Source organism: Piliocolobus tephrosceles, chromosome 11 (assembly GCF_002776525.5).
Source record: "Piliocolobus tephrosceles isolate RC106 chromosome 11, ASM277652v3, whole genome shotgun sequence".
In the NCBI taxonomy this organism is placed as follows: domain Eukaryota; kingdom Metazoa; phylum Chordata; class Mammalia; order Primates; family Cercopithecidae; genus Piliocolobus; species Piliocolobus tephrosceles.
This window is the reverse complement of record NC_045444.1, coordinates 26,498,639-26,517,800: the sequence shown is the minus strand read 5'-3', so window position 1 is coordinate 26,517,800 and position 19,162 is coordinate 26,498,639. Positions and strand designations below refer to the sequence as shown.

At 33.4% G+C, this 19,162-nt stretch overlaps 1 protein-coding gene across 1 annotated transcript in view; it reads left to right on the top strand.

The window, feature by feature from the left end:
* The window catches only part of LRP1B (LDL receptor related protein 1B), a 1,636,277-nt gene that overhangs the window by 944,359 nt on the left and 672,756 nt on the right, over nucleotides 1–19,162 (top strand). Inside the window, exons 22-23 of the mRNA XM_026453105.1 lie at nucleotides 10,885–11,085; nucleotides 15,758–16,003. Coding sequence (XP_026308890.1) covers nucleotides 10,885–11,085; nucleotides 15,758–16,003 — 447 coding nt within the window. The remainder of the gene's footprint in view (nucleotides 1–10,884; nucleotides 11,086–15,757; nucleotides 16,004–19,162) is intronic.

Below are 19,162 nucleotides of genomic sequence, written 5' to 3'. Positions count from 1 at the left end.
ATCCTTGAGGAATCGCCACACTGTCTTCCACAATGGTTGAACTAGTTTACAGTCCCACCAACAGTGTAAAATTGTTCCTATTTCTCCACATCCTCTCCAGCACCTGTTGTTTCCTGATTTTTTAATGATTGCCATTCTAACTGGTGTGAGATGGTATCTCATTGTGGTTTTGATTTGCATTTCTCTGATGGCTACTGATGATGAACATTTTTTCATGTGTCTGTTGGCTATGTGAATGTCTTCTTTTGAGAAGTGTCTGTTCATATCCTTTGCCCACTTTTTGATGGGGTTGTTTGTCTTTTTCTTGTAAATTTGTTTGAGTTCTTTGTAGGTTCTGGATATTAGCCCTTTGTCAGATGAGTAGATTGCAAAAATGTTCTCCCATTCTGTAGGTTGCCTGTTCACTCTGGTGGTAGTTTCTTTTGCTGTGCAGAAGCTCTTTAGTTTAATGAGATCCCATTTGTCAATTTTTTCTTTTGTTGCCGTTGCTTTTGGTGTTTTAGACATGAAGTCCTTGCCCATGCCTATGTCCTGAATGGTATTACCTAGGTTTTCTTCTAGTGTTTTTATGGTTTTAGGTCTAACATTTAAGTCTCTAATCCATCTTGAATTAACTTTTGTATAAGGAGTAAGGAAAGGATCCAGTTTCAGCTTTCTACTTATGACTAACCAGTTTTCCCAGAACCATTTATTAAATAGGGAATCCTTTCCCCATTTCTTGTTTTTGTCAAGTTTGTCAACGATCAGATGGCTGTAGATGTGTGCTATTATTTCTGAGGGCTCTGTTCTGTTCCGTTGGTCTATATCTCTGTTTTGGTACCAGTACCATGCTGTTTTGGTTACTGTAGCCTTGTAGTATAGTCTGAAGTCAGGTAGCGTGATGCTTCCAGCTTTGTTCTATTGGCTTAGGATTGTCTTGGCAATGAGGGTTCTTTTTTGGTTCCATATGAACTTTAAAGCAGTTTTTTTTTTTTTTTTTTTTTTTTCCAATTCTGTGAAGAAAGTCATTGGTAGCTTAATGGGGATGGCATTGAATCTATAAATAACCTTGGGCAGTATGGCCATTTTCACGATATTGATTCTTCCTATCCATGAGCATGGTATGCTCTTCCATTTGTTTGTGCCCTCTTTTATTTCACTGAGCAGTGGTTTGTAGTTCTCCTTGAAGAGGTCCTTTACATCACTTATAGGTTGGATTCCTAGGTATTAACTAAATAAAATGGGTAGTATTATATATCAAAATGTTTATGACTTTTTTAAAAATAGACTTTTTTAGAACAATTTTAGGTTCACAGCAAAATTGAGCAGAAAGTACCAAGACTTCCTATATACTCCCACCACCTTCACATGCACAGCTTTCTTTACTGTCAGTATACTGCACCAGAATGGTACATTTGTTATGATAAATGAACCTACAGTGACACATCTTTCTCATCCAAAGTCTCTGGTTTACATGAGGGTTTACTTTAGATGTTGAATATTCTATGGATCTTGACAAATATATGATGACGTGTATCCATCATTATAGTATCAAGCAGAATAATTTCACTGCTCTAAAAACCTTTTGTACTCTGTCTATTTATTCTTCCCTCCCCCTTACCTTCTGGAAGCTGCTTATCTTTTTACTGTCTCCATGGCTTTGCCTTTTCTAGAGTGTCATGTCATTGAAATCACATAGTATGTAGACTTGTCATATTGACTTCTTTCACCTTGTAATATGCACTTGAGTTTCCTCCATATCTTTTCATGGTTTGGTAGTAGATTTCTTTAAGCTTTGAATAATATTCCATTGTACCACAATTTTTTAATCTGTTCACCCACTGAAGGACATCTTTGTTTCCAAATTCCGGCAATTATGAATAAAACAGTTATAAATACGTACATGCAGGCTTTTGAGTAGACATAAGTTGTTAATTTATTTGGATAAAGACCAAGGAGTGCATTTGCAGGATAGTAGGGTCAGAGTATGTTCAGTAGTTGTAAGCAATGGCTATATTGTCTTTCAAAGTGGTTGTACCATTTTGCCTTCATTCACTTGTGATGAATGAAAGTTTCTGTTGCTCTATATCCTTGCACACCTTTAGTGTTGTCACTGTTCCAGATTTTCATCACTCTGATAGGTGTACAGTTGTATCTCATTATTGTTTTAATTTGCATTTTCCTAATGATGTATTATTTTGAGTATCTTTTCAAATGTTCGTTTGCCATGAAATTGCTTTTAATAGATAAATGTCGCAAATAACCTAAATAGGACAAAATAGGGCACTAGGTGCTAATATGATATTTCTGTATAGTAGAATGCCTTGCAGATTTGGAAGTCATTATAATGCACTGACATGAACACTTCTCTGTGATTACATGTTGAGTGAAAGTGAAGGAGTGCAAGAGTGGGCATAGCATGTAATATTGTTTAAGTGAAAAGAAAGTAAAAGTGTATTCTCTGTATAACAAAAACATTTCTGGAAGAATTCACAAGAAAACTATTGTCATTGTTTGTCTCTAAGTATGGGGGAAAAGTGGCTAGGAAGAATGACTGAGAAAATATCATAACTTTTAGTGTGTCCTTTTTTGATTGACTACCTTTTCAAAAGTTACAATAGTTTGGTGCTGACTCATCTACCTTCCACTCTAGATTCCACTGGAATAAGCAGCATACATTTTGAAATCAAGTTCCAGAGTAGTGTTATTAGTTAAGGACAAGTGATCTTTAGCAGAAGAATGTAACAGAACTGACTGGCACACATGTGGATTTAACTTTGACAGTGGCATCATACTCTGTTCTGATCTGCTGTGTAATGAAAATTCTCTGTGGGCTTCTGTGAATGGCAAAACATTATTCTTGTCTATTTTTGGATTGTTGTGTTTTCTTTCTCTATTGTTGTATCAGTGAATACAGAATAAAATGATGAATTTAATCATTGTGGAAAACCAATCTGGATTATTAGAACCGAAAATATCCTATAATGGTATAGTGATTTTGTTAGAATTATACGATGGGTTCTATATGAAACATTTCTAAACACAGTCTTTTTTTTTTTTTTTTCTTTCTGGCACTAGCCCTATGGAATACTTCTGCTTATTTCTGATGAAAATAATATGACAAGCTGTTCATTGTTTATGTGCCAGAAAATTAATAAAATATTTTGCATTTTTCTTCTTATGCGCCTCCTGTATTTTTCCTTGATTCCTCCCAGTGACAGTTTTTTTTTTTTTTTTTTTTGTGGTTGTTGTTTTTTTGAGACGGAGTCTCACTCTGTTGCCCAGGCTGGAGTGCAGTGGTGAGATCTCAGCTCACTGCAAGTTCTGCCTCCTGGGTTCATGCCATTCTCCTGCCTCAGCCTCATGAGTAGCTGGGACTACAGGCGCCCACCACCTTGCCCAGCTAATTTTTTGTATTTTTAGTAGAGACTGGTTTCACCATGTTAGCCAGGATGGTCTCTATCTCCTGACCTCAAGAGCTGACAGTTTTAAGCCTTTTGCTATATGCCTACTCTTCTTGTTTCCTTTCAGTCCTGTCTATAAAGAAGAATAAACAATGCTCCTTTTTGTCCAGGAGGGCTCTTCTTTAGATGTATGTATGTATGTATGTATGTATGTATGTATGTATTTGTTTATTTAGAGACAGAGTCTTGCTCTGTTGCCCAGGTTGGGGTGCAGTAGCACGACTTCAGCTCACTGCAGCCTCCACCCCCCCAGGTTCAAGCAATACCTGCCTCAGCCTCCTGAGTAGCTGGGATTATAGGCATGCATCACCACACCCGACTACATTTTTGTTTTTTTTTCTTGTTAAGTAGAGATGGGGTTTTACCATGTTGGCCAGGCTGGTCTCAAACTCCTTTCCTCAAGTGATTCACCCACCTCGGCTTCCCAAAGTGCTGGGATTACAGGTGTGAGCTACCACCCCAGCCCCTTCTTTAGATATTGATCCTGTGACCTCCTAATCCTTGTGGGACCTTGGTCACTTTTCTTGCTTGGTCTTCCATTTCTTTCTCCAGACTAATTTTTCTTTCTCGATGTAACTATATTTAGTCCAATAACCTGAAAAGCATTTCTTTGATTTTATTACGTTTTTCCTGTCTTTCTTCTTCACTTCATTAAATCACCTTATATAAGTACCTAGATGCCTTACGTCTCACTAATTCCTTCACCATTTGCAACCTAACATCCAGTCACTTCCCTTGATAGAAATGGCTGTTTTGATGGTCACCAGGAATAATTTCTCAGTTTATGCTCTTCTGTGTTTTGAGTCCTACTCTGCCATTCAGTATCTGCATGAGTGCAAATAAGTTACTAAACCTCTCTACATTACTGTTTTCTGATCAGTAAAATAAGATAATAATAACTGGTAGAATGTACAGTGTCTAGAGCACAGTACAAGCTTAATGAATGACACTTTTCACTACAAGTACTGCATGTCGGCTTCTTTCTTTGCCACACTTTACACTGGTGCATGTCCTCCCTTTTAATATTTTCTTATGAATTCTCGTATTGGATTGTTATCTTTAGCCACATGACATTTAGACTCCTCTTTGTATTTCACTTTCCCTTGCCTGTTTTCTCTGCCTATCCCTTATATTTAATTTAAAAATATACTTGTTGAGCACATAATATGTGTCCAGCATTGCAGATATTTTTCTCTTAATTAGTTTTGCTCCTTCCCATCTTTCTGCAAGATCTTCATAGCAATCTCTTCTGTCCCCAGTTTTAACTGTCACCTCTAGGACTCCAACATTTCTGCCGCTGACATTTACTCCCTACTTCCAATCCATTTTTTTTCCCAATGCAGTGCTGAACACTCTACTTTTTCTTCAAAGTCAGAGATGAGTAAGAATTTCTCATTTCTGTTAGAATATTTCATCCCCTGTACACTCAGATTTAAAGCAGAAAGAACCCTTTGACATTTTGACACTTCTAACTTGAAATCATTTTCCAAGTCCTACTCCTACTGAGGTTACTTCTGCAGTATCTCCAATGTCACCCGTTCCATTCTCTACTCACATCTCATAATCTAAGGTCTTTCATTATCTCTCTCTCAGATCTTTGCGTGGCCGACTGTGTTTTTCCCTGACAGTCATTAGCTTCAATCCACACTACCCGCAGTTTTGGCTTTCTCTTACCTCTCAGTATGTGACCTAAGCACATACTTTAAAAAAATCTTTTAGTCATTCAAGTTTGCTGAATCTTATAGACAGTCTCCATTGCTAATTCAAAAAGTGTCTCAATTTTCTTAACCATAATCAGATTAAGAAACACTTCTTGAATTAGGGGCCCCAAACTGCTTCATTATTGCTTTTTGAACAGATTTCACTCTTGTCTGCTTTTATACCTTTAGATAAGACTTTCATCTTTTGTGTGAATTCGATTAAACAAATAAGGTTGAATATTCAGCATATAAAACCGCATATGTTCAAAATTACCCCCGAAAATCACCCATTAAACTTATTATACATGGTTCTGTGTATATAGCTCTGAGGATAATTTGTACCTATAACTATATTATAAACAAGGTAATGTTTAGCATAAAATAAAAAGCAAATGTAAAAACTAGAATTTTATAATGAATTCACTTAGAGGTGGAACAAAGATCAGCATAAGAAAGGACTGATTCTTTTCTAATATCTATGCCCTAACACATTCCTATTGAGTAACAGGAGTAATCACTGTGCTATTACATTTTTATTTCTTTCACCTGTTCTGTTTACTTGCTTTTGATTTTGCGTGGGGTAGATGTTCGAATGTTAAGACTGTACGCATAAGGCAGCGCAGCTGTCTATATTAAATGCTTTTAACTTTATGTAAAATTTTCTACCATCCTTCCAAACACTGTTCAGAAGAATAGCTTAGTAAAGCTTGTTTCTCATCCTTCCAGTCATACATATGTTCCGCCTCCTTGAAAATCCGTAGCATTCTCTGATGGTTATATGGCTTTCATCTTATTCTATTTTATATGTCCAATATTAGAACATTTGTCATTACTGGAGTTATTGCTCCACAAGATCAGAAATTTGTCTTCCCCATCTTTCTACACTCTTCAGTAGCAAATCAAGCATATAATACTCAAAAAATATTTGCCAAATTGAATTGAAACCAAACACTGTTAGAGAAATAAATATGTAGGTAACACGAAAAGTTAGTAGTATAAACATTTTTTAAAAGTTTATAGACCAGTGTTCAATGAGGCATTATAATAATATAATTTCAAGTAAATCAATTTAGACTTTCTCAAAGATTCACTTCATGTTAATATTAGTATTCTTAATGTAAACTGCCAGTCATATCCCAGAACAGAAATTATCCCATTGTAGCATGTGCTGTCTTTTTATTAAACTAAAAACAAGTTAGTTTACAAAAAGATAGATCTATTTCAGAACGTGGTCAAGAGTTTAACACAAAAAAGAGAAACTCTAGAAGAGATTGTATCAATTTATTTTGGAAAACCAGCTTGTTTTCTACAATCATAAAAACTTAAATTTTTCTATATCTGTTGACTTTGTAGTTGTGTTTAACCAAATTTTTGGGTTTGGGGGATTATTTTTTAAAAATATTGTTGTTGTTGTTGTTGTTGTTACTTATCCATTCTTATTTTCTTTTCTCAAAAGACAAAACCACAGTTACCAAAATAGAGTCTTTGACATGTAGTTATCAAGTTGAAAACATCGTTATAAATAAATGAGAAAATATTTTGTAGAGCTCAACTTCATACTAATTATCTAATATGGTTTTCAGCATCTTCCAAAAATGAATTAGTAAACACGATGATTGACTTGGTTACTTGAATTACTCATGCACGTTTAAAAAACTTTAGAGATTTTTGGATATTCTATCTATTGGATATGTATTTCTATAATATGTTTTACTATTATTAATAACTAGTTATTTCTTATATATAAGGAAAGGAGCTTAAGCAAATAAATCTGTGATGTTGGTTCATTCAAGATTTTATTTCCAATGACTTGATTAGGTACTTCATTAGGTAAGGATTTATCTTGATATGAATCAGGTAAAAATTAATATGTTTAAAGTATTTTCACTGAGGCCATTTGCTTTTGGGTTTTACCTAATTCATGTTCATGAGTTAGAAATTCATTAAACTTACATACCTGGTTCACCTTCTTGTCTACTTTTTGGTAAGAACTAAAACCAAACATAAACAGAGAGAAGCAATTAAGCTTCAAACAGCCCCTGAAAAATCAATAGGAAGAGGGAGGCTGTTTAAGCTTGTACAATTCATTTAAACAATGTATTCATATTTATTCATATCTCTGGTGACATTATTTGTTTTAAAGTTTTACAGTCATCTGAATATTATTTTTGTTTACCTTTTGCAAGCATCATTTATATCAGGGATGGCAAATAGCTTTACTGCTATTCTTACTCTAAAAGATTGATAGTGATTTATAGATGTATCTGTTGAAACAATTCTAAGGTCATTTTGGAGTCAGTGGTTGGGAATGCCATCATGGATTGGTGATGTGTTGGGGGGAAAACAACAACAACAAAACCAAAGGAAGTTGCATTTTGATAAACCAAACTAAAAATGGGAATTTGTATATTCTTGAATTCAGACTCTTGCAAATGACTTCATACAATTTAATGCTTAAGTATAGAATGTCATATTTTCGACTGATGAATTATGCATTGATCTTTTCTTTCTAACTATGTTATAAGCCCCTTGGTGACAGGAATCAGGCTTTATGCTTTCTTATATTTCTGAAAGCCCTTAGGAAAGGGTAAGGCACAGAGTAACTTCAACATATAATTTTTACCAGAAGGCTGTTGAATCAGGCTTAATTGCATATGTGTGTATATAATCATTTTTTTTAAAGGAGCCAATATGTTTTGGAAAAGTTACACAAGTATATGGTAGAAGAAAAATAAAGCAGCATAAGAGTATTCCATGAAAAGTTCATCTCCCTCCTACAATGGGTTTCCAGTAACTAATTGCTTTCCAGAGGCAACCAATTTAAACTATTTCTTGTGTAGCCCTCCAGAAAGAATTCAAATACAGACAAGTCTATCCATGTACTTAAAGTGATAAATGTATGGAAATATAGTCATAGATATTGATAAATAGTAACTCCCTTTCAACACATCAGAAAGCCTATATACACTAAGTTCTATGTCTTTTAAAATCAATTAACTTTGAAAATTAGTTTTCATTCACTTATGTAGATTGACACATTCTTCTTCATTCAAGCATATACCTTTTATGTATGGGTGCATTGTAATTGATGTCACCAGGCTTGCAGTAATTATTTAAATTGTTACTTTCCTTTCCCTAATATATACAAAATAGCAGTAGCTATCCTAGCATCTTTATGCATTTGTGCAAATATATTTATGAAAACATTTTCTAAAATTAGAATTACTGTGGTGATGAGTTGACAGATGTTTCATTTGTTGGATTTCTTGACATTGCCCTGGAGAGAGATTATAACAATTTTCAACATTTGTGCTGCTTTTTACATCCTTGTCAGATCTAGTTTTGCATTATCCAACTTTTTGATATTGATCTAATAGAATAGGAAGGATGTCTACTGGTTATTTTAGTTTACCTTTTTTAATTGAAAGAGATATTGAATATCTTATGTTTGTGAACCATTACTATTTCTTTATGAATCTTGCAGTTGGATTGATTGTTATCTTATTGATTTAAAAGAACTCTCGTATGTTTAAAAAATATGCTTTTTGTCATATAATGAAATATTTTTAAAAATAGGATGAAATATTTTTTTTCTGGCTTATTGACTGTCCACTGACTTTGTCTATGGAGTTTATTGTTGCAGTATGGAATAAAATATGTTTATAAAATTCAGCTTAATGTTTGTATTTTTATCCTTATTTTAAAATGATTACCTCTTTGATATATCTAGAATATATTATAGCATAAGAAGCCAAGTAGAGATTCAGCTTTATTGTTTATCCTCCAGATTGGCTAATGAGGTGATATTGCATCATTAATTTTGTTCTCTGCTATTTAAATTGCCAACTTTTTCATATATAAAACCCATATGCATAGATAGACCTATTTCTAATGTCTCTGTGCTCTTTAATTATTAATATCTTTATTGATATTCATTTGCAAAAAGTATTTTAACTACTATTACCTTAAACTATTTCTAAATAGTTGGAATATATACAGTTTCTACTCGTTAAGATTCCTCTTTTTTTTTTTGGTAAGATTCTGAATGATTTTTCCAGTTTTATTTTTTAATTTAAGCTTGGAGGGTTTCATTAATATGGCTACTATTTTGAAAGAATTGTTTAAATTAAGAGAAAATTAGTATCTTTACTAATCCAAGACCAAATAATATCTTTATTCAAGGCTTTTTATCAGATTCTTTGTAGAATTTTGGATTTGTATAAATGTTATACAATTCTTGTACATTTTAACTCAAAATACATTTTTTATGATAAAATTTTAATTGACCTTTTCTTCTAATGTATGCTCTCTCTATGTATGAAATATATTTTTCTGTTATTTTTGAAACTAGCTACCAATTTTTTGAATTCTTAGTTTATTTAATTTTAATTGATTTTATAATTATATGGTTATACTAACATGTAATGACACTCTTTTCTAATGTTATACCTCATTTCTAATATTATACCTCATTTCTTTCTATTACCTAATTGTGCTAGGTAGTATTTACAGAACAACATTATTGGTTTTATTTATGATGTTAATACAAAAGTTTATAATGTTCCTCCATTTATATCAAATCTAGTGAAGTATCTGTCAATTTTTATTTTAAGAGTATTTTTTATCAATGTTGAATATCTTCAAATGTATTTTAGTTATGGAACTGATATTTTTTTTTATTTGACATAGTAGTGTGAATAATTATTAATATATTTTTATAAATATTTTTGCATATATATTTTAATTATTTTAAAATTTGTTTGCCTGTAAGACTTAAGAAGACATTTAAATACATAATGGCTTTTGGATATATACAATGTAATATTTTCCATTTCCCCTGTATTTGCCCCACTTATTTTTATAAGATGCCAGTATGTAGTCAGTCAATAACTAGTATTATCTTTAGGTATATTTAAAAAATTTATATTGCACCTGAACATTGCATAATCTAGAAAAGATAATTAAGAAGTCAATAAAAGACAACTTCAAAAGGAGGAATAATTTGCAGTGAAACATTTACATAGACAACAATGCCCGGCACGGTGGCTCATGCCTATAACCCCGGTACTTTGGGAGGTCGAAGTGGTGGATCACCTGAGATCAGGAGTTTGAGACCAGCCTGACCGACATGGTAAAACCCCATCTCTACTAAAAATACAAAATTAGCCAGGCATGGTGGCACATGCCTGTAATCTCAGCTACTTGGGAGGCTGAGGCAGGAGAATTGCTGGAACCCAGGAGGCAGAGGTTGCAGTGAATGGAGATCGCACCATTGCACTCTAGCCTGGGCAACAAGAGCAAAACTCCATCACAAAACAAAACAAAAAAACAGTAACCATGAGCATTGATCTCTTTGTATTTCACACTGTTACTGTTGAATCATGCTGGTTAAACAATAATTATTTTCTTTTTTTCTTCTAAAAACAATAAAAAATGCTATAAATTCTGTCTATATATATATAATATATATATATAATATATATATTTTTTAAATAGAGCAGAGCAATGACTTGAAACTAAAGAAAATATCAAAGCTCAAACACTGAGAGCACTTTGAGACCAGGAGAAGAAATATTCAGATGCCATCATGAAAATAAACTGTCAAATAATAAGCAAATAGATTTTGTTTTCTTTTGCTGAAGACAAGTAATTCTGCTGGTGACTGAAGACAATAATGGTCGCTCATTATCACAATGACCTAATCACAAAAATCAAACAGATGCTATTTCTGTTTTCTTAAGGGAGATGCATCAACAAAGCATGGGTGTGTGATGGAGACATTGATTGTGAAGATCAGTCAGATGAAGATGACTGTGACAGTTTCTTGTGTGGACCACCCAAATATCCTTGTGCTAATGATACCTCAGTCTGCCTGCAGCCAGAGAAACTCTGCAATGGGAAAAAGGATTGTCCTGATGGCTCTGATGAAGGCGATCTCTGTGGTACTGCATGTTTAATTGCACTGGCTTCTCCATGAAAACTACAAATTTTTAGTTCACTTGCTGTTACTTAATATAGTAGTATTCATTCCTTTCATTCCCTTTAAATGTAGCTTTTAGCACTGAACCTTATCTACATTTTTCAGACATTCTAAAGCTGCAGTAAAACTCTTAAATGTGATCAGAAATTTCTGAAAATAAGACAGGAAAAGCTAGCCTATATTGAAGTCACGTAACTGAAGAGCTGTATTCATCATTTAGATATCTGGATGGCCAATGATGTTGCCCTAGTTGAACTGATTATTTGTTAAGTGAGTCACTCAGAACAAGGAAAACTTGTTATTCCTCATCTGTGGGATAGAGCTCACCACCACCCTACATATTTTGATAAGCCTTCTAATCATTACAATAGAAACTGATTTTTAGGAAGGGGAAGAGACTGGGTAATAAAACCAATTGAATATTACCCAATTTAATATAACTTTCCTGCAAGTTTTTAGTCTTCATACAACAGCTTTCTTTAGTATGCCTTTGAGCTTTGAAATCACGTTGACTAGCAATCTTTCTTACCAACTAGCACATACAAAAGAAAATTACATTTCCTTCTCTTTCGGGAGATCAGAGATTTAGTAAAGGAATTTTTTTAAAGTGTTTTCTAGATAATACTGAAGGTGACATCAATAGATAATGAAGAACAGTTTACAGAATGATAAGAACAATAATGAGATGACTTGAGGCTGTGAGGAAATGACTTTAGGAAATAATGAAGCTGACTGATTGAAAGTAGGAAAGACAACTACATTGAAGCCTAAAGTTATATTTTGACCTAAAATTAGCATTAATAGCATACTGAATGATATAAAAAAGGATGATTTTTTAACATATGTGGGAAAATGTCTTTTTTTAAGTCATGATTTTATGAAACAACCTTGAAACAGTGAATGCAACAGTCTTCATTCGATTAGGCTAAAATTATACAAAAAAATTCAGCCAAGAAAAAAAAAAAAAAAACTAAAATTGAGCAACAAAATTTATAAATAAAAGATGACAAACTTCATTTTTCTGTATTCATTTCTTTCTTGCCCAGATCATTCTTTGTAGTGGTTGGTAAGAGGTTTGCTCATGAAGGTTGCAAATACAATTCTAAAAGAAATTATCAATACTCTTAAAATAAAATAGAATGTAATTATGGAAAAACTAGACTTCAACAAGCTTAAATTCTTTTCTTCAATTAAGTCATTTGAGTAGGTGACTTAATTTCTTAAAATCTTGATTTTCTTATAATTAAAATAGAGACCATGGTTATCTATCAGGTAATCATGGTAATAATGCCTGATGCCCTACAGTTATTGAAAGAAAAATATTAGTACTTGTCTACCTTTTCCCCATCCTTCAAGTTAAAGAAATAAAAGGCAAAACACAGAAAGTACACCCATTGAGAAAAATGAAGACAATGATAAGAAAACCCAACATTATTTTCCTATTCTTCACTTTCCAAATTAGGAAAGTAAAAGAGTAATGAGGGAATTTCCTCTTAATTCATTTCTTTGTCTACTTCAGAATTGAAAACCACTTCTTATCTAGCCATATGGTCATTACTTTGCTTTGCCCAAACATTTCAAAAGATTATAGTGACTGAAATAGATTATAAGGAAGAATCTGGTGTGGAAGTACCAGAGGAGGTAAAAAGACAATTTTATCATGATTGCAGCATTGTGTCATATTGAACTACACACCCCACTCTTTCAGAGGTGAAGTCATGAAGAGTTAGAACAATGAAAACAGAAAGCAAATACTGGCCAAAAGATTAAACTGCCTTTTCCATGATTATATGCAATGTATATAAGGAAAAGGAGAACCCAAGAATGTAAATCTTCTACTTCTAGTGAACAGATTATTTTTTTTAGGGAAATTTTTAAATACTTTCAAAAGAAAAAAGGATTTGCACTTAAGAAACAAACGAAAATAGACTTTAATTACTCTAAAATGGAGTTATATTGATCCTTGTTATAATAATATGTCAAAGATAAAGCCAGATGCTAACTAGTAAAACAGTAAGTAAAGATTTTATTCATTAGTAACTCTTGTGATAGAGAGTCCACTGTGAACTGAGCTTAACTTCATGAAACTAAAGACTGGAAACTTTTTGAAGGTTGGGGTGTGCTAAGAAAAAGGCACTACGGGGGTTAAGGGGGCTGCGCAACAAGATTACGCCACCTGGGTTTGATAATTAGTGCTTAACTGGAGGGGAAAACAGACTTCTCTCATCTTTGTGACAAGAGGCAGTGGCAGCAAGTCAGAGTGAGACACCCACTGGGCTGGGAGGGAGAATGAGAGTCAGCGTTACCTTCTCAGGTGTTTGCACTTCAAAAAGAAAGCTCTGGGCTCCTTAGAAGGCAGTTCTGGGTAGTAGAAGATTTACATCTCAAAAAGGCACAGAAAGGATTTATAATTGCAAGCTTTCTAAAGCAACTGCTCTAAGAGGAGGTTCAGGACATATTGGCCTATTACAATGAGCTTTCTCAGGCAGACAATTTAATGTGGGGGCTGGGGGTCATTCGAGGGACATACATTTAAACTGTTGGACAATATGCTAGTGATTGTTCAAGTCTCTTAGTATGTATTTTGGCCCAGGGGCATGGGGTGGGGGTGGGGTGCGGTGGAGGTGAGGGCAGCAGGATGAAATCCTTTGTGCTGAGAGTCTGCAGTTTTTATTGGCCAAGGCTGAGGTCTAGCCAAGAAGAGGACTCAGAGGATCCTGACTAGTGTTTGGTCAAGGAGTCTTTGTCAGGTAATAAAAAAATGTAAAAGAAATTGCAGGATTTATGACAGGTTTAGGGCTAAGTAAGAATTAACAGGTTCTGATTATGCAAATATTGGTGTTAAATTTATATATTCAATTTCAGATTTCAATGTGAATTTCATTTAACCTAAAATCTGTGACTTCATTCCACAGATAGTAATAGAAAGAGACACTTTGGTACTGAGAAAACAGTGACATTTGAAATAAGCTAAAAGCATTGTAACAATTTTTTTTTTTTTTTTTTTTTTTTTTACCTCCTGGGCACAATGACATTTCTTTACAGTTATTTTCTGGGAAAAGAATGCCAATTGAACTAAAATGGGGCAAATACGTTGAAATGACTGCTGTTTTGAAATGCTTATGATTATGGGTGAGAAACATATTTGGAGGAACCAAGAGCTGAACCTGTTTTTTTCTTCAAAATAATATGAAACTTGAATTGTTAGAGAAAATAGTTAATTCAATCATTTTCCTTTTCTTATTACTGTAGCTTCATTGATGGTGACAAATTATATGAAGAAGAGTTGACTCATACAGAGCTTTTAAAATGTAGATATGTTTTTAAAAGCCTTACGTTTCAGGCCAATTTTTGTACTGGATACATTTTCATAGACAATCAGAAATATTTGCATTATATAAATAAATATTACTGCAATTTACCAATTATTAGACAATAGTCTTTTTAGCACATCTCAAAACATACACAATTAAATAGGGTTTGAAATCCACTTAAAAATATTTTTAAAGCCAAGAAAGGCAAAGCTTCTTTCAGGCTTATTACTATGTACCTAATGGTACACAGTGGTAGGTAATGGTGTGGTTTCAAAGACAGTTATCTGCCATTTTCTTCAAGGTTATAAGAGTGTCATATTGAAATTTTCTCAAATAGACAATTCTGACTAAAATTTAGGATAATGTGTGCTTTTATACAATTTTTCTACTTTAAAAAATTCATCAAATATTTTTAACTCGTTACTCAATGTTAGGTATACACTGGTAAACAGAAGAGATATTCTCTGTACCCTCATGGAGCTTACAATCTGGTGATGAAGTAGAATAATAAATAAATATATTTAAAGGACAGCTGTATATTTAAATGCTGTTTAAAAAGCTAATCTTTTTTACAAACTAATCATATTATCTATATAATCAATTGTATTTTCTGTGTAATCAATACTGTTGCTCATTATTTCAGCCAAAATACCAGGACAACTTTTTTTTCTTTTTAGTGTTTTGCTTATGATGTTTCCATGGCATCATTGAATGAATCCTACTAACCAATATACGGGGCACAACATACAATTCACTTAACTTAAAAATAAATGCCCACAGCCAGTAAAGGATAAAAAGTAATCTGTTCTACATTATAACTCCAAAACAGACTGTACAAGTGTTGCAAAAGATACATAGACATTATGTATGTATATTCATATATGTGTATATGGATATACTTATTAATTTATTGACATCAAGATATGTCTAATATTCAGATCATCATGGTATGTACATCTTTTTTGGAAAACCTCTACAAATGATTTTGCACAGCTGCTAAAAGGCTTAGCATAATCTTTCCAGTCATGATAGAAACACTGAGCTCACGTTACATCTGTGGGATAAAGCAAACTATACTCCCAAGTTTTATAGAAATGAAAATCTTCCCTTTACAATTTCTATCATATAGAATTAAATTTGGCCTTTGGATGAATTCTATCATCATTTCTATACCAATCCCTGAAGAAAAAATAAGCCAAAGTGGGCTTTCTTATCTTCATTTGTAGTATCCTGGCTAATTGTAGGCTTAGAGAATTGAGTTCAATGATTAGTATTTAACTGAGGAAAGCAATTGATAAGACCTATAATCTGTCCCTCTAGATGAATGTTCGCTGAACAATGGGGGCTGTAGCAACCACTGTTCTGTTGTTCCTGGAAGAGGAATTGTCTGTTCCTGCCCTGAAGGACTTCAACTCAACAAAGACAATAAAACATGTGAAATTGTGGATTACTGTAGCAACCATCTAAAGTGCAGCCAAGTGTGTGAGCAGCACAAGCACACAGTTAAGTGCTCATGTTATGAAGGTTGGAAGCTGGATGTAGATGGTGAAAGTTGTACAAGTGTTGGTAAGTAACTATTTTGTGTGTGTTGCTATATTTAAGAATACATCTTGGAAAAACCAAACCCCAAAACTGCTTCAGAAAATTAATAAAAGGATTCATCCCATTTTAGATAAAGCATTTAACTATAATATGTTATTTTAGACCTACTATAAAATTTCTGGAGAGAAAATATAATAATCCTTACTTTTGCAATCCATTGAACTGTTACCATCAGATTATTTTTTTCCTGAAACATTGATTTTATTATCGTATCCCAGATGGGCTTGTTTTTGTATATGCAAAAGCATTTGCTTTGTTTCTCTGTGTATGCTTTTTTAGGGAGTCCTACCCCACATTCCCTGTTGTTATTTCTACTGCCCTTGAAAACAATTTCTTGCTCTGGTTGTGTTTATCTTCTAACAGCTTATTTAAAACATTCTGCAGATTCTCTAGGTGGTTTTTCACAGTGGGAAAGGTGAACAAAGGCTTTAGATTAGGATATTCAAACTCTAATTGTATAACTTATATTCATTCTGTATGTGACCCTAGGCAGGTTACATAATACTTTTGAGCCTCAATTTTCTCGTTTTTCAAGTAACATTGCCCATTTATAACCATTTCCTGCTTATAGCATGTTGTAAGAATACCATGAAAGACTTGTTACTGTGCTGCACACCCATAGGGTGTTTAAAGAAGTATCACTTTTCATCCACTTTTCTAGATTCTTAGTCTGAGTCCACAGGAAACTTAGAAGTCCATGGATAAAATTGAAGAGATTCAGGAACTTTATTTGGGAAAATATTATAGCATTATTTTAACTTCTAACTGAAAGTTAGTATTTCTTTCCATTGTGAATGTATGCCACAGACCACCGAAGTCATTAGCAGCAACTATGAATTTGCTGATAGAAGTAATAGACATATTCATATCCCATTGTAGTTGCTGCACATATCTCAAAATATCACTTATGTTCAGGCTTTGCAACCCACTACTAATTCAATAGTGGGCCTCCTTGTACCCACTGCTGGGTCTTATTTTTGAAGACACTAATAAAATCCTCTCTGTGGGGGAATATCTCCTCAACTTCTGAGATAAAAAGAAATTAGAATAAGAATTAAAATACTCTATCAAATGAAGTTTGAATTTCATGACATCAAAATAAATATATAAGTAAATAAATACATTTATTATTATATTCAAACATTACTTAATTTCAATAACTGCATTTCAATGTTTTCTCATCTATACTTTTAAAAAAGCTTTATTCTTACTGTTTTTGCACTTCTAAAAACTTTCTAGTATTTGCTGGCACAACAGGGTGACTATAGTAAAAAATAATTGTACATTTTAAAATAACTAAGAGTATAATTGGATTGTTTGTAACACAAGGATAAATGCTTGAGGTGATGGGTACCCTATTTACCCTGTGTGATTATCATGCATTGCATGCCTGAATCAAAATATTTCATGTAACTTGTCATAGGTAGTGACTAACTGGGGCCATTGGCACAGGGGGTAAAGGAATTTAAGAAGACAGTTGTAGGTAAAGAAAGGCAGATTTATTAGAGAAAGCATGAAAATACATTGCAAGGTTGCAACAGGCAGCACATCAGAGACAGGGCTGTCTGCAAAGAGGCAGGGACTGGAAGGACATTTTATATGGTGGTGCTGGAGGGAGCTACTTGTGGAATGAGGTCATTGTGGCCACAGGACAAGGAGGTCATTGTTTACGATGAGATTAGCCACCTATCCGAAAGATTGTTCATTGTTCTTCCCCACTTGGAGGCCTCCCCAACGTGGAGCCCCTTCCATATTGTTGCTTTCTTATCTATCAGGCCTCCACCTAACCTAGAAATATACTACTATAACACCTACTATGTACTCACAAAAATAAAAATTAAAAAAAAATATTAAAAAACACAACTTTCTGTAGAGTCCACATGCTTCATCAGACTGATAAGAACCCATACATTATGAACCTCTGTTCATTTTGTTTCTTCCACTTAGACTGTACTTTCCTCCCTTCATCTCCAGAAATCCTGGATTTTCTTTGAGACGTAGTCACTCAAGTCTTTTTTCATAAATCAAGTCTTCTTCCAGATATCCTTACTTTCCATTTATTTTTTTCTTTCTATGTCTAGAATATATTGTTCTTGAATATGTGTGATCACATTTTTAATCGGCTGTTTTATATTCCTAGATATCTTCTTCCTTCTTATCTTTACGATAAAATAATACAAACCTTGAAGTTAGAATTCAGGTCATAGACTTTTCTCTTGTGTTTTAAATAATATCCAGTCCACTTCTGGGAAAATAATATACAGTTAATAAATAACTATATTATTTCAGATATTATTAGATTAATCTTTTACTTTAAATTTTGTTTTGTTTTGTGATTATTTCTGTAGTAGTTTTCTTATGACCATTAAAATTTGAGTCCCAGAGCATAAGTTTAGCAGACGTTTATTCTACACTTTCTTCTTCAGTATTCTCACACAAAGTAATCGGCTTGAGAGGCTGAAAAACAGCAATTTGTTGTGAAGGTAATAGTCATCTCGTTCGTCTGTGTGTTTCAGATGAAAAAGCAATAGATCAAATTCGGACCTCAGACACATTTGTGATCATATTTCACATGAGAATTGGCTCCAGATGTTTGTTTTGGATACAGATAACAAAATGATTTAGTGTCTTAGAGTGCTTATATACCATATGAAATAAATAACAACTTACGTTTAATGTTAGAGTAATTCAACATTCAAATACAGGTGACCAGAGACAGAGATAACTCACCTAATAGAATTGACCCCTCTGCTCTCAGCTCAGAATAGATCTGTAGGGGCAGAAAGGAGGTGTTCACTTTCCTCCCCAACGTAAGGGTCATAGATGACTCCCCTATGACAAAGACCAGTTAACAAGAGAAAATCATAGCAAATTTTTTGATCATAGTTTTTTGTTTTGTTTTATTGTTTTAAAATATTATAGCAATGATTTATTGATAGATAATTTGATTAGTAGAGTTATAAATACAAAAAGGAGGAAAGATTACCAGAAAGAAGACATTATTTCCAACAAATCCTCAAGAAAATATTGATTATTAAAATGGCTTTTATCTTATAAGTGTTGCATATACAGTTTTAGCTCCTCAGAGCCCTCTATCAATAAGTTGCCTGAAATAGTAAAGAA